Source organism: Bos javanicus, chromosome 18 (genome assembly GCF_032452875.1).
Source record: "Bos javanicus breed banteng chromosome 18, ARS-OSU_banteng_1.0, whole genome shotgun sequence".
Taxonomy (NCBI): domain Eukaryota; kingdom Metazoa; phylum Chordata; class Mammalia; order Artiodactyla; family Bovidae; genus Bos; species Bos javanicus.
The window spans coordinates 14,272,114-14,296,936 of NC_083885.1; the positions used below are offsets into that span (position 1 = coordinate 14,272,114).

The 24,823-nt window shown below is 60.7% G+C and overlaps 1 protein-coding gene and 1 long non-coding RNA gene across 6 annotated transcripts in view; one reads left to right on the forward strand and one right to left on the reverse strand.

The window, feature by feature from the left end:
- Window positions 1-24,823, reverse strand: part of CBFA2T3 (CBFA2/RUNX1 partner transcriptional co-repressor 3) — a 78,128-nt gene that overhangs the window by 14,691 nt on the left and 38,614 nt on the right. For 2 of the 5 annotated variants that reach the window (XM_061387003.1, XM_061387008.1), the window contains exons 2-3: window positions 6,119-6,265; window positions 3,085-3,162 (exon numbers count right to left, since the gene is read on the reverse strand). In XM_061387003.1, coding sequence (XP_061242987.1) covers window positions 3,085-3,162; window positions 6,119-6,265 — 225 coding nt within the window. Of the gene's footprint in view, window positions 1-2,081; window positions 2,173-3,084; window positions 3,163-6,118; window positions 6,266-24,823 lie in introns of those variants that run through there. The other 3 variants (XM_061387005.1, XM_061387007.1, XM_061387004.1) reach the window with 3 other exon arrangements.
- On the forward strand, window positions 11,723-14,629 carry LOC133230103 (uncharacterized). Its single transcript, XR_009730746.1, has 3 exons — window positions 11,723-12,027; window positions 13,502-13,604; window positions 13,903-14,629. It is a non-coding gene; the product is annotated as an uncharacterized LOC133230103 (long non-coding RNA).

Sequence of the window (24,823 nt, forward strand, 5' to 3'; positions counted from 1 at the left end):
ACCTGTGTGTGCACATAGGCATGATGCAGTGCAGCCCCACAGCACACACGCATGCACGCGCACACACAGCACACACCTGTGCACACCTGCACAGTGAACACGTGCATGTCAGCATGATGCATACATGCACACACCTGCACAGCACACACACATGCACCAACATGGTGCACACGCACCCACATGGTGCACACACATGCACCAACACAGTACACATGCACCCGCATGGTGCACACACACATACATGCCCACAGAGTGCACGCATGTGCGTGCCTACACAGCACACGTATATGCGCACACGCATACCTCTCACTCGCTCTGCTGTGGTTCCCAGGCTGGCCCTGCCCCTACCCTGTCCCCAACCCTCCCCGGGCCTTGTCTGGCTGGGTCTGTGCAGAGGCCGTGCGCTCACACCTCATGGCGGGGATTCTGGGGGTGCTCAGAGCCGCTGCTCCCTCAGGGCTGCATTTCTCTGAGGCTCCAGCATCCCCTGGTGATGAGGGAGCAGGAACCCTTTCCTTCACGATTGGGACGTTGCTGAGCTGGGCTCTGGGAAGTGGCCCCTCCAGAACAACCACCTACAATCATTGTTTACTTGGCCACCTTGGATGGCAGGAGTGTCAGTTTGCCCCTCCAGACCACACAGCCCTGCCATCCTGCCCTGGCTCTGGGGGTGACCTCTGCGGACCGTCTTGGCCTTGCCAGCCTGGAAGGGCGGGAGCACGTGAGGTGGGGCCACACGCCTGCCCCTCTGCCCCGGGCCTCGGCTCTCCCAGGGCTTGGCTCTCCAGGTCCCTGTTACCGGCTCCAACCGCCCCTGCAGGCCCAGGGGACAGAGTTCCTGCTGTCTCCAGCCCCCCTGGGCTCTGGAACTGGCCCACCCTGTTAACCCCGAGTCTGCTGTCTGGTTGGCTCTGCCCACATCTCCAGCTTCCATGACCCCTTGCCTGCAGCGACACCCGCAAACACCCTCCTCCCCTCACTGAGCAGCAGGTCAGGGACCACCCCCTAATCCACAGACGGTGGGCCTCACGGTCCCTGCACCCTGAATGCATTGTTTAAGGTTGCCTTTTGCCCTCAGGTGCCCCAGCACCGTGCCGCTCCTCAGCGGCAGGCTGACATGGCCCTGCCCCCCAAGTGCCCTGGTCAGGAGTGGACGTCCCGAACCAGCCCAGATGTGCTGTGGGGGAGAGACTTGGTCCTGGCCTCAGTTTCTTCATCTGCAAATGGCCCTTGGCCCGAGCCAGAGGTGGGGTCTCGGGGCCGGGAGGACGGTTTCTGGCCTCCTCTGTCTCATGCCCCTGCTTGTAGAACACAGGTCATCCTTCTCCCACCAGAAGGGGCTGGAAATGCTTGACCTGACTGCTTTCACGTGCTGAGTGATCGCTCATCCAGAACTGGCCCCCACTTGACAGATGTCTGGGAACCACTGATTGAAGGCCAGGTTCAGCACCAAAACAGACGTGCCCCCTGCATGTCCTGAGGAGGGCTGGCTGTAGGCAGGGGGCCTGCTCTGCCCCTCGGCCCCATCTTCCACTTGGCCCTTGGTGCTGCTGCTCCCTCCCCTGGAGACGCAGTACGGGTTGAACTCTGTTTGCTCCCGATGGGCTGGGGGACCCTAGGAGCCCTTTCTAGAACCCACAGGTGACACCCTGGCTCGGGGACAACCCTGAGGACATTGTGCCTCATTCCGGGGATCCCTCTTGCCCGGGATGGGTAAGCTCCAGACACAGACAAGAAGGGCCCCGTCCCTCATCCTCTCCCAGGATCCGGGGACCAGAAGACCCCACAGTTGTGCTACTTTTCTCTGTCCCTTCAGAGCTCCACTGATCCCCTTGGTGGACACCAACACACACACACACCCCGACTGGGACTGATGACAGCCACTGGCGGTCACCCAGACAGGCTGGGGGTGGCCTGCTGCATGGGGACCTCACCGCAGCAGGGCCTCCTGGTCAGTCGCAGCAGAGCTGGGCCGTCACTTGGGGTCTGGCCTTCCAGGGGCTTCAAAGACCTGTGGCTGGCCCCGCCGCCTGGGCACCCCCCCGGTGGCCCCTGGCCCAGCCTCTCTGTGGCGCCCTTACCCGCTGGCCTTCGGTGCCTGGTCCTCCCGTGGCTGGCCTGCCCTCGCTCGCCGAGTTCCCTCCCGGGCTGCCGGGCAGTCTCAGCAGCTTGCTAAAGAGACGCCGAAAATAACCCCCGGCCACAAGTGCTTTCATTCCCACAACAGGTGTGTTACTAAGATAGACCACACGTGTCCCGGCCGAGGTTTTTGGGGGCATGGAGCAGCACCCCCATGGCTCCCCCAGGCCCAGAGCCTGGGCGGGGTGAGGGGGAGCTTAGGATGAGGCATCAAAAACAGCCCCTCCCGCCAGCCCCCCACCCTCCTTCGGGCACCATCCTCCTGGCCACACAAAGCACCCAGGCCTGGCAGTACCGCAGCTGCATGGACGCGCCGGGCCCCAAATGAGGTCACACACCTGGGCTTACATAGCTGCACGTGCAGGCTGATACACTCCCAGCATCACCCTGCATGAGCCTCCCCTATGGCACCAGCTGCAGCCCAAGCTCTGTGATGGGAATGTCCACTGGTGACCAATACCCGTGGAGCACCCTGCATGTGCCAGGGACTCCCATGACATGACCAGCAGCACCCTGGGGCTCCGTGTCATTGCCTCAGCGCTGGGCCCATGACTCCTTTTCTACAGGTGGGGTTCCCTGCCCGAGGACATAGTGCCTGGAAGGGTAAGAGCGGGGTCCACCCTGGGAGAGGCTGCAGACTTGCTACTGGCATTCAACCATTCTGCAACTCTGGGACCCGCCTGATTCGCCCAGTTCTGAGTCAGGGAGATGGGGGCTCAGAGAGGCCATCCACCTGCCCAAGGTCACAGTGTGTGGGCGGCAGGGCTGGGTGTGAACCCGGTCTGTGGGCTGCAGACCCCACTGCTCAGTCCTCCTGGTCTGCCCCTGGGCCCTTGTTCCCTAAGGGAGGCAGGCCTAGCATGGCAGATGCAGGGGGCACAGACAGGGCAGTGGGCACTGGGCAAGGACCTCTGGGAGACCAGTGGTTTTTGTTATTTTACTTACAGAGACAGACCATAGACCATTTTAAGCAGCCATGAAAACGGCCATGGGGCAGAGACATCGCAGGCCCGTCCTCTCGATCTGTAAGCAAAATAAGAAAAACACGCTGTGAGGAAGGAGGCTGGGCTCCAGACCCTGCCCGGGGGGGTGTCTGCAGCCAGCCCCTCCCCTGCTTCTCGACAGCGTTTTGGGGGTTGGGCCTCTGTCATCACCTAGGGCCAGTCCACTCCCTTCTCTGGGCCTCAGCTTCCTCATCTGTGAAATGGGTGGATCAGGGATCTCCTGGGGCCACTTTTGGTGGGAACTTCTGGGGCTCAACCGGAATTCTGGCTCCTCGTGGGCATGAGAGGACACCCTGGCTCTTAAACATCTGTTTCTGGAAGGTGCCCGGTGATCCCACTTGGCACCATCCTCAGGGACCTGGAGCCCAGGCTGAGGGGCTTGGGGTTTCCATCGACAGACAAGCCAATGGTGGTTCCAAAACAAAGGCCAGGTCTGAGCTGCCGTGAAGGGTGGAAGCACCAAACAGGAAGAGAGATTTGATTTGTCTGAGCTGAGGTCAGTGGACAAAAGCCACAAGGAGAAAAGCCGTACCACCAAAAACAGAGAGTGTGCCCCCTGTCACAGGGGGTAAGGGCAAAATGGAGTGTTTGCCCCTTAAGGGTCCTCCCAGCTGCAGAATGGCTCCTCACATCCCTCCCCAGAGTTCTCTTGGCACTCCTGCCACCTTCCTGTGGCCACGCCACAGCTTCAACTCCAAAATAAATTTGTGCCCAGGGCAGTCACTGGGCAAGAAAAAAACCACAGCCCTCAAGCTGTGGCTCCCAGTCAGTCCCTGGTCAGCTTGGCTTGCAGGTCGGTCCTGGGGCAGCGGGGGAGGTTCTTGGCAGGAATCTACGCGGAGTGCAGAGGATCCATCTACGCTGGGCACCACCAGCCAGGTGCACAGATGAGATGAGATGTTAACCTCACGTTAACATCCTGCTTTCAGGGAATTCCAAGGGTTAGGGAACAAACCTGAGGCCACCCCAGAGGCAGCCTGACACTCAGACAAAAGCTCCCAGCGGCCAGAGGGAACTAGGTGTCGGCTTAGAGAAGAAAGACCCGTTCTCTCACAACCTGCATGTTCTGAACAGAGCCAGGACCCCGGCCAGAGGGGATGGACCCCACGCCACACACGGGCCTGCCACTGCATATCTGTTCACCAAGCCCGGTGGCAGCCCACCCCAGCCCCATCCACAACCTGGAACATCTGGTTCCCAGACCAGCGCCTTCCGGAACATGGGCTCCTGGACTGAGAAGAAAAGCAGGCCACAGAGCCACGCCCATGAGGATCGGAGACCCTGGCTCAGAGCCCTTGGCCAGACCCTCCAAGGGTCCACTGGTCTCTCCCACTTGGAACCGGACAACAGAGTGGGGCGTCATCATCCCAGAGGGACCTGCTGCTGCCCCGTCAGGAAAATTCCTTTTCCCGCCTGGGCTGCACGGACACCCTGGGCTGCATGGATGCGGGTGAAACTCGGCCAGGCCGGAGCCTCACCTCTCTACCAGTGAGGCTGGACAGGGCAGCTGTAGTCAGTAGACAGAGATCGGCCCGCAGTTCAGCCCAAGGTGAGGACTGACTCTTCTGGAGAAGAGGGAGGGGTGACCGGATGGCCAGAGTCCCCAGGTGAGAACAGTGAGTGAGCCAAGTCTGGCCACCTCTGGCCCCTCCTGTGTGGCCAGTGCAGGCCGGGCACCCAGGGGTGGATGGCAGGGCCCCGTCTTGAGGCAGGAGGCAAGTGTGGGGACACGGGCTCATCCCAGTGTCCATCATGTGTGGGGCCCCTGGCTCAGACTGACCCCACTGGGGAGAGGTGCTGGAACTGTTTGTGCCAGACAGTCCTGTGTTCAGCTGGCCGCACCTGGGAGCAGGTGGCATTTTCCTGTTTACCAGCAGAGACCAGCATCCTGCAGCAAGGGACCTAGCTGGACCCCTCGTCCAGATGGGGGCCACTGCCCAGCCTCTGATGGCAGGACCAGCACCATTCACAACCAGGAACAGATGGAGCCAGGCCAGGGCCTGGGCTCTGGGAAGAGACATGGACCCCAGTGAGCGGGGTGGGGCCTGAGGAACCTGGGGGTGGCCAGGGGCCACCAGGCTGAGGAACTGAGATTCCTGCTCCAGGGAGGGGCTTCATTTGGGTCCAAAGCCTGGGGAAGGGAGCCCCAGTGCAGGGCTTTCTGTCCTCTGAATGTGTGGGTGGGAAGGCACGCGGAAAGCCCAGAAACACTTAGGACACATTGCTGAGCCCCTGGTCTTAGGGACAGGGAACATTGTCCCCCACACAAGCACAAGCCGGGGGTCTCCTTCCCAACTGCTCCGACTCAAAGGCCCAGGGCTTCAGGGGTGGCTGTGGACTCCGCAAGCCCACCTATACCTGCTGTGTGCACCAAGATGCTCAACCATGGCCCAGTGCCAGTGAGGCACCACCTTGGGGTATGGTCTGCCTATCATGTTGCTGGCAGCTAAGGCCCTGCGGACCCAGTTCCTGGCCCACCCACACACCTGGCTCAGGACTGGCCGCAGAGCTCTTCCAAGGCCAGAGATGCCTCCAATTGCCCCTTCAGGGGGTGCAGGCCAAACAGGATTCGCCCACATGCAAGTAGTCTGCTGTGTGACCACGGAGAAGTCCTCGTCCCTGTCTGAGCACCGGTATAGCAGCTAACCTTGATGGAAGGTTTACTGTGTGCCCACCCTGCTGAGAACTATTAACTCACTCATCCTCACAGCAGCTCAGTGAGGCAGGGCCACAGCCAGCCCTGCTTTCCCAGTGAGAAACGCCAGGCCCAGAGAGGTTAAGAACTTTGCCCAAAGCCATACAGCTACCAAGTAGAAGAGCTGGGTCTGAACCATAATGAGATCCTCCCTCTCAAAGGCCCAACGAGGGGGCATTTACAGGTCCAGGTGAAAGGTCGGACCTCAAACGACTCAAGGGATCCCCCAGAGGTGACTCACCCCAGTGCCCCCTTGAGACCCAGCCCTGGGGTTACTCACTTGTGTGGGGCGTGAAGGAGGGGTGTCGTGTGGCCCCCTGGGATGCGGCAGGCGGTGGGGGCGGCATGCTGGGGGGCGTGGCCCGGGGCTGCGTCTTCACCTCGGCCGGGGAGTCGGGCATCGCGGTGGCCTTCTCCTTCCTGTCTGCTGTGGGCACCACCGGGGGTGGGGGACGGAAGAAAGAGACAGAGAACAGGTTAGTCAGGCCAAGGGGTAGAGGGGTTGGCAGAGCCCAGGCCCACCTGGTTCCTGGGTGAGGCCTCAAGCAGCTGGAGACCGGGCAGGGGACACTCTGCCCACAGCCCGCCCTGGAGAAGCCTCAGGTGTGCTCACAGGTGGCTGGCATCCCACCCACCTGGGATCAGACAGCAGGATGGGTCAGCCGATTTCAGGCACTGGAGGGCATAGCTTCAAGAACCCGGGCAGCTAGAACAGGCCTGGGGTTCTCATTGTGGGGGTGGCCCTTGGGAGCTTGGGTTTTCTCAACTGCAGACCAGGGAGTTGGGGGCACCCCCTGAGGCTGTGGTGCCCCCACTTCCTCAATTAGAAGCTCCTGGAGGGCCTGTGTGGACGACCTCCCCACCCCCATTTCTGATTTTGCAGGTGCGGGGCTGGCCTGAGACTCTGCATTCCTAATAGGATCCCAGGGGAACCCCCGCTCAGAGACACCCTAGCATTATCCATTCTAGAGCAGAGGCTAAAAGGCACGTCTGGGGGTCTTCCCCGGGGAGAAGACTGGGAGGCGGGAACCTGTATTTTCACCATTTCCTGGCCCAGGCAACCCCTGGGGACCAGCCAGGCCAAGGACACATTCGGTTTCAGGCCATTCTAGGCCTGGCCATCCAAGTGTGGTCCACAGAGCAGCAGGTCCTGCCCCGGACGCTGTGTCAAAGATTCCACAGAATCCCGCTGTGTCAAAGATTCGGATGCTCTGCTAGGAGTCAGGGGTGTGGAGACAGGGTGGAGACATGGAGAGACCCCGGCCTGACGTGCCCCCGAGCCCCTGGGCCCACAGAGCAGGCCCTGGGAAAAGGCCTCTGGGTGACTGACCGTCCACACGATCCCGAGGCAGCAGCTGCCTAGGTATTCTCAGCTGGGGGAGGGAGCGAGCCTCTGGGCCGCCCCTCACCCTACCCGCTCCCACCCCAGCTCAGCGTCAGCCAGCATCAGGCGACCACAGAGACCTGGGAGGGCAGCTGGGACTACAGGTGGGCGTCCCCGCCCATTACAAACTGGCCAAGCCTGTGCTGCCCGCCCTTCACCCCCGCCACTGCCCATCCTGCTAACCCTGATGGGGTCTCACCGGGAGCCAGGGGGTGACGGGGCTGGGCTGGACACCTGTCAACCCATTCACTTCTTCCCCTCCTCCTCCCAGGGGCCCCATGTGATCTGGGCCACCTGCCTCCATGGACAGTGACTGCAACAATAAAATGTTTGTGTCCCAGACTGAGCAGACCTCCTTCATTGCCCCCACATCCTCCATACCGGAAGGAGACACCCACAGCACCCCGGGGCCCCTGGGGTTGGAGCAGAAAGCCCCCTCCTCGCTGGCCCCACAGAGGGGGAAGCAGGCGGTCACCGGCAGCCACCGGGCCGCACAGCACCTGCTGTGCCCTCAGCTGTCCCCCCGCCGCCAGGCACCCTGCCCCCCGCCGCCGCCTGTCAAGAGCTGATGGCCGGGCACACGTGCGCTGCAGCTGTGCGGGCCTGTCAACACCATGCCTGGCTGCAGGGCCGGTGGCCAGTCCCCAGTGACAACCAAAGAAGGCAAACGTGGCCAGCGCCACAGGCCCTGGGCCACCCCTGTGGGGTGCAGTCCTGCCTGTCCTGGCCAGCCCTTCATCTGACCAGGCCACCCTGGGGCAGGCAGTCCCGCCAGCAGGCTGTCCAGGGAGGGTACTCAGGACGCCAGGCTGGGACGCTGGGGACATGGCCTGTTTTGACCTTTCCAAGCCCTTCCACACTGGGGCTTCGCTGGAGTGTCACAGGTGAAGCAGACCAGAGACCCTGGCTCAGGGGGCATAGGGGAGGGGTGGACTGAGTGTGCCTGTGTCTCATGGAGCCTCTCACCCATCCCTCAGGTGTCCACGGACCCTGAGGGCGAAGCTCCAGGCTGCCTACCTATGGAGGAGACATGCCTGCACTTGGCAGATGAGTCATGGCTCCTGTTATCCTCAGGAAACCCAGCACGGGGAATGCTGCTTCCAGCCCCGTTTTATAGGCACAGAGAGGTGCAGCCATCTGCTAAGGGCACACAGCATGTATGGGTGCGTCCCTGCAGGGCATGCAAGTCCGCAGGGTTTCAAGGACTGGTTTGCATCAATGCGAACTCTCCTTGCAGGAGAGGAATCAAACCCAGGTGGATGGAGGCTGCAGGTTAGTGGCGGTGCATCCCCACCTCCCACACTGGGCCTTGGGTCCCTGGGCTGCACACAGTGGGGCCACGGGTGCAGGAAGCCTCACATATGTTGAATCTTGTTTGAGTCTGGCTCTATTGCCTGCTGGCTGTGTGATGTAGGGCAAGTCACTTCACCTTTCTGAGCCTTTCTACTCCTCTGTAATGGATGATGGTGAGCTCTCAATGCAATCAAGAACAGTTTATGAAGCAATGCAAGTGCTAGAACCCTGCTCTTGAGGTTGGCCTCGGCCTAGATCCAAAGCAGAGCGTGCCGGAGGCCTCAGGGAAGAGCAAGGGTGGTGTGACGACTGCAAGGAACAGAGTGCACGGGCCTCTCTCTAGTCGTGCAAAGAATCCAGACGAAGCTGGCGGGTAGTAGGGAGCCCGTGAGGGTGTGCACAGGCATCACCTCTGCCGCCTGAACCCTCAGCAGCTTCCACTGCACATGGGGCTCCCCGGGGCCTACCCCCAGCCCTCCTCCCACCACACCCATCTCCTCACCCACCCCTACACCCAGAGCTGTGGTTCCGAGCCCCCACCTCCCCCCATCTCCCCTTCCCTCCTGGGTCTTCAGCTCTGACCTCACGTCCTCAGGAGAGGTGCCCCATATGAGGGTCTTTGGCTCCCCTGGAACGTGATCCCCTCTGAGACGACCCTGCTTCCTGACCGCTGCCCCCCGGGCCCAGGGTCTCTGGCTGGGCTGGCACTTCCAGAAGGCTGCCCGTGCACATGCCGGAGGCCAGGGGAGGACTCAAGAGTGAGGTCACTGCTGGGCAGCCCTCTGAGAGGAGGGGCTCCCTGCTCAGAGCCTGGATGGGGCAGGTCAAGGGTCCTGGCTGCCCCAGCCCCAAGGTGGACCGACCCGGGGGGCTGTGGATGCAACCATAGCTCACCCTGGACACTTGCCTCCTCAGGGCTGGCCAAGCGAGGACAGTAGGGTGTGAGGGGGCTAGAGGCCCACCCTCCAGACGAGCGGCCGCCTCTAAGCTGGGCTCCTCGTGTCTACACGGGCACACTTGTCACCCACCTCCCGGGGTGCAACATGGGTCAAATGAGATGGAGAAGTGTGCTTAGCAGAGGGCAGGGCACCCACCATGGTCGCACCATCATGGTGGCAGCTGTTAATTGCTGTTATTAATTACTGCCCTCTCTCCACCTCTGCAGCCCTGCCTGCGTGTGGAGGCCAGGCCTGCCCGTCTGCCAGCCTGCATGGTCTGAGGGCACATGGCTAACAAGCTGCCAGATGGGCAGCCTCAGTCTCCTGAGCACCGGCCTCCTGACCAGCCCCTAGCTCCTTCTAAGGCCCACAACCCCCAAGGGTTCTGGCACAACCTGACTGCCTGTCTGGCCGCCCTATAGGGCCACCCAGGGGGGACCCTGAGCTCACAAACCAGCGTGAGCAGGAGCTGGCCAGGTCGTGGGGGCTGGGGAGGGGCCCACTGAGTGGTGCTGAGGGCCAGGAGGGGGGCAGCTCCCACCGCCGTGAAGACTCCTGAGGGTGCCAGCATGGTCAGCTGGGCACAGCTCCCGGTGAGGTCCAGACTCCACCCAGAAGCCTGAGCTGGCCGTGTGGGGCCGCTCTCTCCCCTCCCCCATTCTTAGGTCCTCCGCCCTCCGGGGTCCACTCCCAGGTGTCCCAGCCCGGGGGGAGCTGGGTCCTGTGCCCTGCACGTCCACGCAACCTCTCATTACACCCTCATGCCCTCCCCAGAAAGCGCCGTCAGTCCCTGTGCCTGCCTGTGAGAGACATTAGACACGTCTGTGGGACACCCCCCCAGCTCGAATGGTCCCCCCATACCCACTCTGGGTCTGTTTCCCGACTCCTGATTCTGAAGTCATTGGGGACCCTCAGTCCCACATATGCCCCCACCCAAAATCAGGATATCCCCTGCACAAGCCCCCTTTTAGGGAGCTCTGACTTAGCAGGTCAGTGAGGGGGCCCTGGCAGCTGAACCTATGTCTAGCTTTAAGTTCTTTCACTTTTATAAGATTAACATATAAATAACAGCTCCCCAGGCGAGGGCTTGGCACGTGTCCCATGCACATCAGTGTGCCCACTGAGGGTCCCAGGCACGACTGTGACCCGGAATGCCACGCCCTGAGGGAGGATTCAATGCGTCTCCACAGGGGCCCCCATCAGGCCCATTTGTGGATGGGGAAACTGAGGCTCGGGGAGGACAAGTGTTCAGAGTCTCAGAGCCTGACAGACAGCAGGGCCTGAGCCCGGGGCTCTCCAGGGGTGCCTCAAGCACCAGGCCCCACCACCACCTGGGAGATTAGAAAGTTCTGTAGCCACCTCATGCTCCCTGGGGAACATCATGTGGGCTGACCAGACATAGAAAGGGTGGCTGCCTGGGGTTTGAGGCTAGGGTGGGTTTGCTGCTCTGAGTCAGTGGGTGATGCCCTGGGTGCCCCAGCTTTGCAGCAGGTTAAGTGCGAGGACCATCTTCCCAACTCCCTGGGCTCTTCCTAGATGTTCCGGGGGAGGGGGGAAATTGGAGCAGCCTTGGCATCCCTGGGCCTCCGCTGGCCCCATCAGCAGTCAGGGGCCATGGCGTCCACAGGACCCCATGGAGAAAAAAGTGGGAGATGGGGCGGAATTGGAGAAGACATGTCTGGGCTTCTCCCTGACCAGGGTCCCTGTCAGCTCCCCTGGAGCCCGCAGAGTGCCTTGCCAGAACAGCGGCCCTTATGCTGGTGTGTGGTGGGGGGAACTCTCGGGGTGCTGGCCCCTTCCTTGTGGTCCCCTCCCCATGTGCTCAGGGGGCAGGAGTGTGCCGGGGGCCCAGCCAGGAGTCTGACCGTCCCACAACATGGCAGGCAGCCCGGCTCTGCTCCATCTGACACACAGGAAACAGGCACAGAGAGGATGGGTGACCCGCCGAGCTCACACAGCTGACAGGGGGCTGGAGGTGGCCCAGAGTCCTACCCACCCGAGGCCTGCTGCTCCCTCATTCGCTCCTCTTTGAACTGTCCATCCCTCAATCCTGGAGGGTGGGGGCCCCCATGGTGTCCTGATGTCTGGCTGCAGTGCAGGAGCCAGAGGGTGAGAGGGGACAGCCTACTTGGTCGCAGCCCCACCACTGGCCCCGGCTCCAAGCCCTCGAGAACATTCCCAGACCTGGGCGGTGCTCCCCAGGTCCCTGGGGACCCTGCGTGTTTCCCAGACAGTGGCTCCAGTTCCCACTAAATGTCACTAACCCATCGTCAGAGGAAGCCGCTCTCCGGGGCCGGGCGGAGCCGGTGGGAAAGAACACGGAATGTGCCGGAACAAGCCACCCCATCCATCATTGTCCCTGTCCGCCTGTGTTCCCAGCCCGCCCTGCGCGGCTGAGAACTGGCCACAGCCCCGCGCTCCCAGCCCTGGGGTTCTAGAACCCTCCATGGGAGGGGGCCCTTAGCATCAACACAGCCCATCCCCCACTGGTGCTGTTGCGGAATCAGGGCTCACTTTGGCCTCTCGTGGTCTGACTCTTCCTTCATCTCATCTGACCCTCACAGAAGTGGCCAGGTAGGCCCAGTACCAACAGGTAACCCTGCTCCAGGGGCAGGGCCCTGACTGTGAGCCCGGCCTCGACCTGTGCACCCCACACAGCCCCTAGCCTGCTAGGTGGCCAACAAGGAAGCCCAGGGCCCAGAGGCCACTCTCTGCGGAGTCTCGGGCTGTGACCTGTGACATGCCCAGACCCTGTTCCTGGCACTGACCTGCAGGCAGGCAGGGTTCCCCAGGCCCGTGGAGGCTTGGTAGGGAGCCCTGCACCCCAAGGAGGGGCCCTGCTCCCCGGCCCCAGTGAGCGGGTGCCCCTGGGCACACTGCCCAGCCGCAGCCTCCACAGCTGCAGGTGGGGACGAGGACAGAGCACCAGCGGCCCAGGGCCTGACGTCCTGGCCTCCGCCCCGTGCTGGGGAGCAGGCCGAGGTCCAGAAGCTCCTACCAAGGCGGGCAGAACGCTGGACTTTCCTGGAGGCAGAGGGGCGAGCTGGCCCCTAAGACACGTCACCTGAAACCATTACCGGGTGGCCCCTGCCTCTTGGCGGGCATCCTGAGTGCCCTCAGGGACTTTTGTGACTGGCCGTCCCCTCCCTGCCCTCATCTCCCACGTCTTTGTCTGAATGTGACTGTCTTCCTCAGTGAAACAGTGTGCAGGGCAGGGCCAGGCACACAGCAGGTGCTGCATAAACACTGTGGAGTCAGGACCAAGAAGGGAGATGGCCCACGGATGGCAGGACAGTCCCGCCTCCCAGCTCCACAGGCGCTCTTTCGCCGAGGACAGCCCCGATTCCTCTGCCCTGTACATCGGCCAGTGACTGGAGGGAACCTCCCTGGTCAGGTCAGGTGTCCCCTGGAGCCCCGTCCCCGTCCTCCAAAGGTCCGGGGGTGGGACAGCAGCGGGCTGGTGTCAGGTGTCGGGAGCGACGGCAGGCACCACCTGTCCCCAGCGCCTCCAGGCACACTCTGTCCTGCTCAGGCCAGACTCTCCCGGGAGGATCGCGGCGTCCTGGCCTGCAGACACTCTGCCCGGGGCAGGGTACAGCTGCCCGTGGGAGGTGCCCCTCTGTGAAGGCCGCACCTGGGCTTCCAGGATCCTGACCATGATCGGGGACTCCGCTGGCAGCCCTCGCCGGTCCTGGAGGAAGACGCACTACCACTGGGTTTACAGATGGGACCCCAACACTGAGAGTCGCAGAGAGCTACGGGCCTCCAGGGTCCAGAGACCACCGTGCCTCCCACAGTGTCCCAGCTCCCTGTGCGGTACTGGGGGCCTCACACAGCCTCATCCCATGTCCTCCACAATGGCCTCCAGAGCCAGCACCTTCCAGGCTCCTCCATGGGTCCAAGCCCCAGGCCAGGTGGGCATGACTGCCCACTGAAGCAGTGAGGAGATCGAGGGGGCAGAGGTCAGGCTTCCTTCAAGGCCGCAGCTCGGCGAGGCTGCAGAGCCCTGACTACAGATTTCCTCTTTTCTCCCACTCTTTCTTCCAAGACCTTCTATTACAGCACCGCCATGAGCCCCAGAGCCCCCTCCTAACTACGACAGCTCCGGAACCTCCAGAAGCCCAATGCCACATTTGTGGAAGAGACAGAAGGTGGGTGTGTCTGAGGGGATTCAGGCCTCACAGCGCTCAGGGAGGGGCAGCTTCAGGGCATCCCTCCTGGGCAGGACCCGCTGGAAGACACCCCCACATGTCAGGGGTGGACCCTGTGGGGCCCTTGGACCCCAGCGCAGTGCGCTCCAGCATGGGCGTGGTCCCCTGGCAGTGACAGCACGTGGAGGCAGGAGCCGGCTCCCCTGGCTCGCAGATGGCCCTCCTGAGCTCTGAGCGTCAATGGGATCCTCCTGCGTCCACGTGAGGGGTGGACATTGTTCTTCTCATGTGGTCCCAGGCAGGTTTCTGGCCGTGTAACTGTTGGGCCAACCTTGGAAGTCATGAGCAACACAGCAGATGTGGGTAGTGCAGCAAGTCTTTCCTGAAGGCCAGCCCAACCCAAGTACCTCCCTACACTGCCTCCACCCCTACCCCCGGTGACAGATTCACCTCCTCTGAGCCACTGACCACCGCACACTGCACACCAGCCACTGCAGGGCCTGGGCAAGGTGGGACATGTCCACTGCCAGCACACAGGGGCTAGCAGGAGGCGGGGGCAGATATTTTGGGGGGGCATCTGAGCCTCCATATCGCTGCTTGGGGAGCTTCTGCCCCCAGAATACCCTCCCTTCCCCTCAAGGCTTCTTGGAGGGTAGATGGGGACTTGTACTCCTGGACCCTGGGGATCTGGAGCAAGCCAGGCAATCTCCCCAACCAAGGGCCAAATTCCTGGGGCAAGGAGGGGCACGGACTCTCCTGGAGCCTCCCAGTGGGTGTGTTGGGGATGGAGGGAAAAACCAGGCATGCACCCCAGGAAGCAGCCATGACTCAGAAGGGACGGACAGGGCTCCCAGGCTGAGGCAGAGGGACTCAGGGAGCCCTGAGGACATGGGGTTGACCCCCCACATCAAGATGGGTGGGTCTGACCAGGAGGCTGACCCCTCCCTCACCCTCCAAGGCCAAGGTCAGGGATGGCTTGTCTTTGATCCCCAATGCTCTGCAAAGCAATGAGAATTTTCAGGGGGGCCACAGCCCTAACGAGTTCCAGGCGCTGGAACTTGGACCGCTGCCCACATCTGGTTTCAATCAGCCTCCGCCGCCTGATGAATCAGTGATAATACACACAAGGATTAGTGTTTCCCTCCCTTGGTCCAGGCGGCCCTCCCACCCCCACGAGTGCTCCAGCCACGTCCCCTGGATCCTCTGCCCAGCCCTTCCCAGTCCTGGGGTCTGACCGGGCTGCTGTTCCTCTGCCTGTTAACGCTGTGACCCTTCCCACTACACAGTGCTAGGCCTCTCTGGTCCTCCTTCCCCCAGGGACCCCATGATCCCCTGGGCCTGTGGGTGACAACACCAAGGATGCTGGTTGCCGTGGCAACATCACTGGACCAAAAGCCAGGAAACCTGCTCTGTGACAGACTGTGAACTGGGGAAATCACCCCAGCATGGCCCAAGCCTCAGTATACCCACTGATAAAATGGGCCCGTAACTCCTGCTTCTCAAGGTTGGGGGCAGGTGATGGGGGTAGTCTTAGACAAAGGACCAGAAGGGGAAAGGCCACCATGGTGCCCATGACACAGAGCTTCTGACTGGCCTCCCTCCACCCTATCTCAGCCTCTTGGCCTGAATGTCACTGACTTTTCTACCCAGGACTCAGTTTTGTCACCTGTGAGATGGGGACAAGAGCAGAGCCCCTGCAGTGGCACAGAGGGATGGGACAAGCCAGCGAGAGGCTCCTCTGAAAGACCTGGGTGCTGAGCGGGGCCCAGCTCTGATTGAGATGGGCTGCCTTCTGCCGGGAGTGGTGTATATGCCTGGGTGCTGAGACCTCCTCATTCTGATAAAGCCCAGACAAGTAAGACCTGGGTTACAGACAGGGAACTGAGGCTCACAAGATGCAAGCCTGGGTCACACGGCTGTCACGTGGCAGCTCCCATGCGTGTCCAGCATTCTGGCTGACCCACTGCTGGGCTCAGGCAGGGTCATCACTGTGGACCCTCAGAGCCTGGCCAGAAGGGTGGCCGGGAGGGTCCACAAGAGGATGTCCTGCCGCACAGGGAAGACCCTCGCAGCCCCAGAGGGGACATCGCGGTGGCTGGGCTGCCCCCTGTACCAGCAGGGGATTGCGAATCTCGCCAGTGCTGGGAGGGAGCCACCCTCCTGGACAGGAAGGTCCCTACCATCGAGATGCCACCGAGGTGCGGTGAAAGTGAGCCAGACCCAGTCTCACCACCATCCTCCAGCCCAGGGTCCCCTCAGAAAGGGCCCATACTCTCCTGACCTGACTGTGCCTCCAGTCTGGGAGGCCCGGCTAGACTCTCCCGGGCGGGCTCGGGGCGTCTCCACCTGCTGGAATGCTCCCCTGTGCTCCACAAGGTTGTTCCCTCCTCACTCAGGATCGAGCCCAAATGTCCCCCCTCAGAGGACCCCTGCCCTTCCCACTGCATCACCCACTTAATTTCTTGGGGAGCACTTGTCAGCACCTGCCATCGCGGTCTGTGTGGGTCCTGTCTCCCCGAGGACATGGGCCTTGTCTTTCTGTGCACTGCAAAGTCCAGACCAGCGCCGACACCTGGTGGTCATCGAGACGCTGCATGCAGGTGTGCTGACCGGCCTGTGAGAAACCCAGAGAGGCCCCGCCTGCCCCTGTGCCGTCTGGGACCCTGGCCTGTTGCCTTGGAGGCTGTGGCGGGAGCCTGGGCAGAGCTTGGGTCAGGAGCTGCCCCCTGCCCAGTGGCCTCAGTGGGCAGCTCCCCCATGTGTAGGGCGTGGGGACCAAGGAGCTACTCTGAGCCTACCCATCATCAGTAAAGTTCAGTTATGGCGGATTAAGATATCCTTCACCTGGGGGTGGATGCATCACAAAATGGCCTCAGTTCTCCTCCCCAACCACATACACCCCTTCTAATGTGACTGCAGCTCTTCCCGCCCAGCTGCTGTTGCTGCTGCTAAGTCACTTCAATAGTGTCTGACTCTGTGTGACCCCATAGACGGCAGCCCACCAGGCTCCCCTGTCCCTGGGATTCTCCAGGCAAGAACACTGGAGTGGGTTGCCATTTCCTTCTCCAATGCATGAAAGTGAAAAGTGAAAGTGAAGTCGCTCAGTCGTGTCCGACCCTCAGTGACCCCATGGACTGTGGCCTTCCAGGCTCCTCTGTCCATGGGATTTTCCAGGCAAGAGTACTGGAGTGGGGTGCCATTGCTTTCTCTGCTTCCCACTCAGAAATGGGCTCAATTCCCTGCCCTTGGATCCGGGCTGGCCAGGGACTTGCTCTGGCCATTAGGATGAGGCAGGATGATGGCAGTCAGCTCTGAGCTGGACATGAGGCAGTCAGTACCTCTGGCTGTCCTGCTGAGCCTGCTGAATGGGAAAGCTCACTTGGGCGAGTTGGCCCAGCTGCCCTAGCTAGGGATCCAGGAGTGTGAGGGCCCGGCCACACTCAGCAGAGCTGCCGACCTCAACCCAAGAGCAAGCCCTGCTGGGACTGCCCAGATGAGCCACCCAGTGGGACCCTATGGAGCCTGAAATCACGTGGTGGGTACCTTCACTTTGGAAACTGCTTTTCAGCACCCACCAGCCTGAAATATTGTGCACCCATGGCTCAGTGATTTGCTCTGAGGCAGGGAATCAACAGAAGAGCAAAGAGCCCAGCATCGGCAGCAAAGGATAAGAATACTCACTGGCCACTGTCACAGAGGTCCATTAGGAGGTCAAGGGGCAGATCCACACAGCAGAATACTACACAGCAAGGAAAAAGCACACACACAACCCCACACACCAATTTGTCAAATGTCACCAACATGTGGCTGAGTGAATGACACCAGACCCCAGAGAGGATGGGCCACATGCCTCTACTTACGGGCATTACAGTCAAGGTGGTGGGCCCACGACCGGCAGTGACCCGGGAGAGGGGCTCAGGGCCTGGGGCAGGTCAGGGAATGCTGTCTGTTAACCTGCACACTCTGAACCTTCATGCACACAACACTTTTCTGTGTGATGTGTTGTACTTCAAATAAAGAAAAATCAAAAGAAGTAGAAACACATGTAACTCCATCTTGCAAATGAACATACGTGCAGAAAATGACAAGAAATGAAAGGTGACCACAGCTCCTGGTAGAAGGCCGGTCAGAGCCATTATGTCTGTGCCTGTGTTTGCAGAAGGGGTCTGAGGGTTTGGTTGGGCCGAGAAGCCCAGAGCTGCAGCCACGTACAGATGCTCCAAACGAGTGGGGCAGGGGTGGGACTTCCTTCTCAGACGAGCTGGGATGGTCATGGAGCTGGGTCCGGGATGCCCTGGTGCTGAGCAGAGTTCCAAGGTGGGGAGGGTGGAGCGCGCTTAGCGGCTGGAATGGAAACCCTCCCTGCTCTCTGCCGGCTGCAAACGTGATCCAGATGTCCCCTGCTCGCCCCGCGGCTGGCGCACGGAGGGAGCACATTCCTCACCCAGCTGCTGGGGCTACGCTGCCAAGAGCAGCTCCCGAGAGCTGGTGGGGGGGGGGCACCCACCATCTGGGCCGCCTGCCGTGTGTGTGTGTGGGGGGTACCAGTGGAGGGGAGGGCCGCCCTCTCCCAGCACCTGGGACCAGCACTCTGGGGCCCTCTCCTGTTCCCCCATGCACACCTGCCACCAAGGGGGCGTGGCTCAGCTGCAGGCTGGCACACCCAGCGAGTGTGAATGGGCTGTGACAAGAAACATGGTGGACCCTGGGTGGGCTTGAGGGGTGTGGGCATGTGGACAGAGAGAGTCACGAGTGACTGAGCGGAGGTGGGTGGATGGTGGATGGGTAGGTGGATGAGTTGGGGGGGTTGCATCCTGACCAAAGCATGACACAGAGCCCCCTCCTGGAGCTCAGTGGTGGGTACACAGGCCAGCCCAGGAAGTCGAGTAGTAGTGGGAAAAACCCAGCTTTGGGGTCTGGCAGGCCTGAGTCCAGCCGCGGCCTCATCACTCGGGTGGCCTTGGCCAGGCTTCCTCCTCTGAGTCTCCTCAAGTGTACACTCAGGCTGACGTCACTGTCAGGATCAGGCCAGTGCCTGTTAAGCCAGCTCTCTGCTTTGCTCACATACACACCTGGCAGGGACGTGAGGGGCAGGGGACCCTGAGACCCCAGGAGGCGCCCCAGCAGATGGGGGTTGGGGGGAGGTCCTCCTAGAGCCAAGGACCACCTACAGTTAGTCTGAACAGAAGACATGTCCCCCGAGGGGTTGTGGCAACATGGGGCAGAGTGTGGGCAAGCGCATTTCCTGGGGGAGGGGTGCGACCCCAAAAAAGACCACAGGAGCCCCTGGAATACAAGATGATCCAATATGTACAGAGTGTCTCTAGAAGGAAAAAGAAACAGCCCCTGGAGAGGGGCAGCAGGACCCCCTCCTCTCGGCCTGCCTCTTGTACCAGCAGCACTTCTAAAGTAATTCCTGATTTATTGTTAAACTGCCTGCTGCCCACCAGCACTGTGCCCACCCCAACTCTGACCAAGACAGACAACTACAAAGTTTCACTTAACAGATACACTCATCCAGATCACTTGTTTTCAAGAAGGAATTGACAAAACTCAAGGAACTGCTCGTCCAGGACGCCTCTGAGGCCAGTCAGTGCTCAGATTCGCATGAAGCAGAAAGTCCCGCGTCAGCGCTCACACATCTGGATCGGGTGCTCCAGAGTCAGGGAGCCTCCCGAGAGGAGGAGAACCTGCACTTGTGTGCACGCCTGAAGCCAGGAAGGGCGTCTAGCAGAGGCACAGCTTGGGGAAGTCGGGGCAGCGGGAACTCTGTGCACGAAGGTGGGCAGCGATCGGGGAGGCTGGGGGCTCTGGAGACCCAGGCCGCATGGTTAGGGGTTCCCCTGCTGGCATCGAGGCGCCACGGAAGGCTGACCTGAGTCCCAGAGCATGTTCATTGTTGGAAAGCATGCAGACTTGCTGCATGTCACCTTGAACTCCCCACAGGAATGTTGCCAAAATATAAACTCATTGCGCTGCCCCTGCGAACACTAAGCAGTATTTAGGGCTGGTGGTTCATCCCACATGCACACCCCTCTGAGCGCATCCCTGAGAGCGAGATGATCCTCCCACCAGCTCCAAGCCACAGAACCGCCACCCTCGGTACACACGGCCTGTGAAGGCCCCGATGACCCATGATGGGAGACATCAATGCAGGATGCTGCCCCCAAGCTGGAGGGACCCCAAGTGGTGAGAGGCACCAGCTGGAGCAGGTTTGAGGTTGGGGCTGAGTAGGTGGTCTGGGCAGGCTTTGCTCAGGGGACCAGGGGCGTCTCCGATTCTCACGCCCCGCTTTCATAAGGATGACATGAGAGCTGGTTTGGCTCAGCTGTGATGAGTGTCAGCCTGACGTGGTGTGTCTTGGTGCCCACTGCGGGACCCCCGTGGATCTGGCGAGATGCCCAGAGACACCCAACCCCTCTTCTATGCTCTCAGTTCCTGGACATGGAAGGCCCTGCCCAGGGCCCTCCCAACCCGCATACCCAGGGACCAAAACTGGCCCAGGAGAGACTTCATCGCTGCAGGGCCCCAGACCCTCCCATCCTCCTGCCTCTGTCTTCATGGGCGAGGCTGGGGCCCCTGAAAAACTTGCGCTTCTTTTGGCAGAGAACGTGGTAAAGGTGGGAGGGGAGGCTGTAGGGATGTTTACATTTATGTCATTGTCATAATTGTAGTCAAAGCTCACAACACTGGGGAGACCATCACTGCCTCCCTTCCCAGATGCTCAGAGAGGTTGAGGTCTGCACCTGAGGTCACACAGCACTGGTGCAGGCTGGAAGCTCCTGAGAATACCACTGGCACCTCTGGCTGCAGCAACTCTGTCTGCTGCTCACCTCAGATACCTGCGGTTACTCTTATGACTGAATCACAGCCATGCCAGAGAGGCCTGGCAGCGTGGAAGGAGAACACTAAGCCCCAGCCTCTCTAGTGTCCTGGGTGCGGAGCTCTGGGTGCCAAGCTCTGGGTGCCATCTTCCCAGGGCCCTTCTCCCAGAAGGATTCCAAACAATCCATATTCCCAGGAACCATCGAAATGTTCCAGAAATTCCAATCGTATGTCACCCCAATGGCATGGCCCAGACCCTCCCCTGCAGGGGAGGCCAGGAGCCTCTGGGGTCCCACGTTTTCTGGGACCCTGGGGTCCCAGACCTCTGGGGTCTGCCCGTTTTCACTGCAGAGAGCTATCTGTACGTTTGTTGAGTTCCACGGGCCATGTGCTTCACCCGCGTCACCTCACACAACTCCTGGAACCCCACTATTTCCTACTTTCAGAGTCAGCGACGTGTCCCGTGGTGAGCATGGCAGCTGGCCCAGCTTGGGGTTTTAGTCACACGGGAAAGGCATGTTCCCAACCGCCCAGCCCCCACCCATGGTAACCACTGTTGACGGGTCTATGGACCCCTCTAGATATTTCCGTGTGAATATAACCCTCGGTACGTGTACTCGCAAGGAAGGGGCAGCCACGACGCATACCCGTCAGCTCTACAAGCTGCGAGTTTTTCCGACGAGACCTGGAAGCTGTGTGCTCAGTCCAGCCTCAGGTTCCTCACCTGTGAAATGGGGAGATGAGCCCCACCCCCCAGGGTTAATAGGAGCTGGAGAGTAATAACCAGCATACACAGCAGCCAGGCATACAGCAAGTGCCAAATGAGTGCCAATCTATAGACAGGAGTCACTCTGAGCACTCGCTTCTTGGAGGTCCTCCTTGGAGCCCTCTAAGGCTGACTCTGCTCTTCCACCCAGGGACATCCCCTAAAATGGCCAAAGGGTTGGACTCCGGGAAGACAGGGGCTGCTGGCCGGACACCACAGTCCCCAAGCTGGCCACGTGATGGAGGAACATGGAGCTGCCACAAATGCAGGTGGAAAGGAAGCCCCCCTCCCTGCCCAGAGGAGCCCCTGGCTTGGCTGGACAGGGTCCCCTGCTATTTCCCAGCCCTGCCTCCCATCCTGCTGGGTGGTCTCCCCGGCCTTGGCCCACCCACCCAGGAGGTCAGAGCCCCCTTGGGCCCTGGGGATGACACCACAGCAACCCCCTGGAGAGGCATCCCTCTAAGCTGGTGTCCCCACAACCTGGGAACAACCTCCTTCCTCTGGATATAAGGCAAACAGAGTCCTCTGGAAGCAAACCTTTTAAGCAGATGTTTCCTCTTGGCACGCACCTCCGGGCGGGGCCTACTGCTCTCACATGGAGGCACAGGGGAGACCGAGTGATTTCAATTCTTCTTTTTAGGAAGGGGGAGGAAAATATTTTAAAAAATGTGTTTTACAAGCCTGCTTTTGCCATTGTTTATGTAAACAGGTAAATTGTTTCCTGCCTCAATTAAAAACATCTGCCACATAAATGAATACCAATTAACTCATCCTGTTTTTAATTACTCTGTTAATTACACGCAGGCAGCAGAAAGGATGGCTGGGAGTAGGCGAAGTCGAGTACACGCCCTCCCCCCAGTTGGCAAGGATCCGGACTGTGTCTGGCTCCTGGTGGATGAGGGTGGCAGGGAGGTGGTGGCGCGGTGCCAGCCGGGATTCCCTGATCTGGGGCTGCCGGGTGGGCACCTCCTCCAAGGGCCCTGGATGGGGGCCGGCCAGGGCTCCCAGCTCACTCTAGGGAGTGAGGAGCCCCCTCCTGCAGGCCCTTCTGCCCTCCCCCTTCCCACTCTCACCTCCTCCAGCCACTCTCCTCCCATCACTGGAGAGGAAGGAAGGGCCTTAAGGGGGCCCGTCATGTCTTGGCCATATTTGTTGGGGGAAAGGGGGCAGCTGGAGATGGAGGCCTGCACCCCCTCCAGGAAGGCCTGCCTGGGGCTGGGGGAGGGGAATACTGCTCTGACAAATGCTGCCTGGTGGCACCCTGAGCACCAGGACTGGGAGCCACCCCCGGAGCACCCCTCGCCGACCCATCACCCACTCTCCTTGTCCATAGCCTTCACCATGGTTTGTAATTTCTCTCCCCTCTCCTGCTTGCTTCCCTGAACCCGGCCCAGGGCAGGCAGGCAGGAGGCGCCCAAACATAAGTCTCTGAGTGAACCTTATCCAGGGGTGCTCACAGAGGAGGTGTCATTATTCCTATAGATGGGGTTGGCTTGGGAGAGGACCCTCTGAGGTGTCACATGGTTGCACCAGCCTTCGTGAGGGGCTGGACTTGAACCCAGCAGGAGCCCTACTTCCAGGATGCGTTTACTGCACTGTCAACATCACCAAGGCCAAGCTAGGAGTCATGCTGTCTCCAGGGGCTGGAGCTGCTGGGCCCTGGGGTGCCCCCTCCCCCACCTCCCACAGATGCTCTCCCCACCCCCTCCCAGGTTACATGGCTTACAGAAGCAGAGGTGGTCAGAGCTGGCTGGCCCTCACAGTTGCCCAGCTGGTGTGGTTGGTGGGTTTCCACTTGGCCCATCAGAGGTAGGCAGCAGAGCATCTCTGTGAGAATGATGCCACTGCCTGAGGTGGGCTCAAAGGGAAAGGTGTGCCTGACATTGATTGGTGATGTCTGCCACAGCCATTGGAGTGTGCAGATTGACTCGCCATGTCTGCCAGTCACATCACATATGGAGTAATAGGGAGGTACCAGGATCCAGTCCACTTTCACAAACAGTGCTCCAGAACAGAGAACAGTCTGCCTCTCCTACTGCCTGTGGGCACCTGCTCAGGGGGCTGCCTGCACCAGCCTTCACTGAGACATGGGTCAACAGTCCACAGATGGACAGGCCAGAGTCCAGGGGCCAACCCCTTCCAGGCCAGGTCCCAGCTCACAGTCCCCACCCAGAATCCTGTCCCAACCTTGGAGCAGGGCTGGGGAACAGCAAGTACCAAGTGATCCACAGTTTATTAGCCCATTTAATCCTTCCAACAGCCCCATGAGGCTTTTCTGTTATTTAATAGTAACAGTGAAATGTAAAACATGTTATTACACCCATGTTACAGGTGGAACAACTCACAGGTTCAGTAACTGCGGGGCGCATGGCTGGAAAGGGCAGGGCTGTGAGTCTGACCCCATCGTGCAGACATGCACAGGTCTGGCCTGAATTCACCCTGCTGCCTGGACCCAACCCACTCCCTCCAGATTTCCAGTCTCCCAGACAAGCGACCAGGGGCAGGCATAGCCTCCAGGTTTGAGTTGGGCATTGTCCAGTTTCTGGCCATAGGCTGTGAGCAAGTGCCTCCACTTGGCTTGGTCTCAGCATTTTCCCCTGGAAGACGGGGGACGCTCACCCTGCCTCGCCGCACTGGCATGAGCATACTGGGGCTTTCCTGCCAGCCTCTCTGCCCACCGCTCCCCTCCTGCCTCTCCTTCCAGGCAAGCCACCAGGCTGAACACCAGCATGTAGCTGGGCAGTCTCCTGAGCTGCTAGAGGCCGAGGCCAGTGTGGGTCAGGGCCTGCCCTGCAGGCTGTTGGGGAGCCTGCACCTCAGCCTTGCCCGGTGGGGGTCCCTTTCAACATCCATCAGTCATCCAGATACTGGGCCATTCTCTCTGGGGCCTTTTAGCCACTTTCAGCCATAAGACATGTCTAATAGTAGCTCCTGCAGCGTGCTGGGCAGCTGGGTCTGGTGTGGGGAGCCGCGTGCTGGCCCACCTGACCACGTCTCCACACCTGGGGCTCACTGAGGAGCAGCCAGGAGCAAAGCCAGCTCCAGGGCTCCTTGGCAGCCCCTGTGTGGTTGAGAGGGCCCGCCAAGCTGTGGGGAGGAGCCCAGACTCACCGGTCAGGAGTTCAGAATGGTGGTGGCCACAGGAAAAGGGCCACAGGAAGAGGGCCACAGGAATCCTCGGGTACAGCCCCCAACCCAGCTCTGTGGCAAGGGCACACGATGACCAGAGTCAAGGGCAGGGACTCTGCACCCCAGAGGCTGTATCTTCCCAGCGAGGGCTGCACTTCAGAGTTTAAACCTTAGTGACCTCCTCTCTGTGCGAATGGAAGACCCACCCCCTCAGAGGTGACAAAGGCCGTGTGTGGCAGTTATAACAAGGGGCTGTCCCGCAGAAACCAGAAACCACCAGCCAGCTCACTGGTCAATCAAGTCCAAGGTTCAGAGTGTCCACATGCAACACCAGCCCCAAGGGGGAATCACTGTGCCACTTCTGAGGGGCACAGAGAGAGCGGGAGCCAGCCCGGGGTCACACAGCAGTGCAATCACACAGCGGCAGCCTCACCCGCCAGCCCTCAGCCCTGACCCGGAGAACAGGCTGTGTCCCTGGTGGACAGAGGGTCTGTTTCCA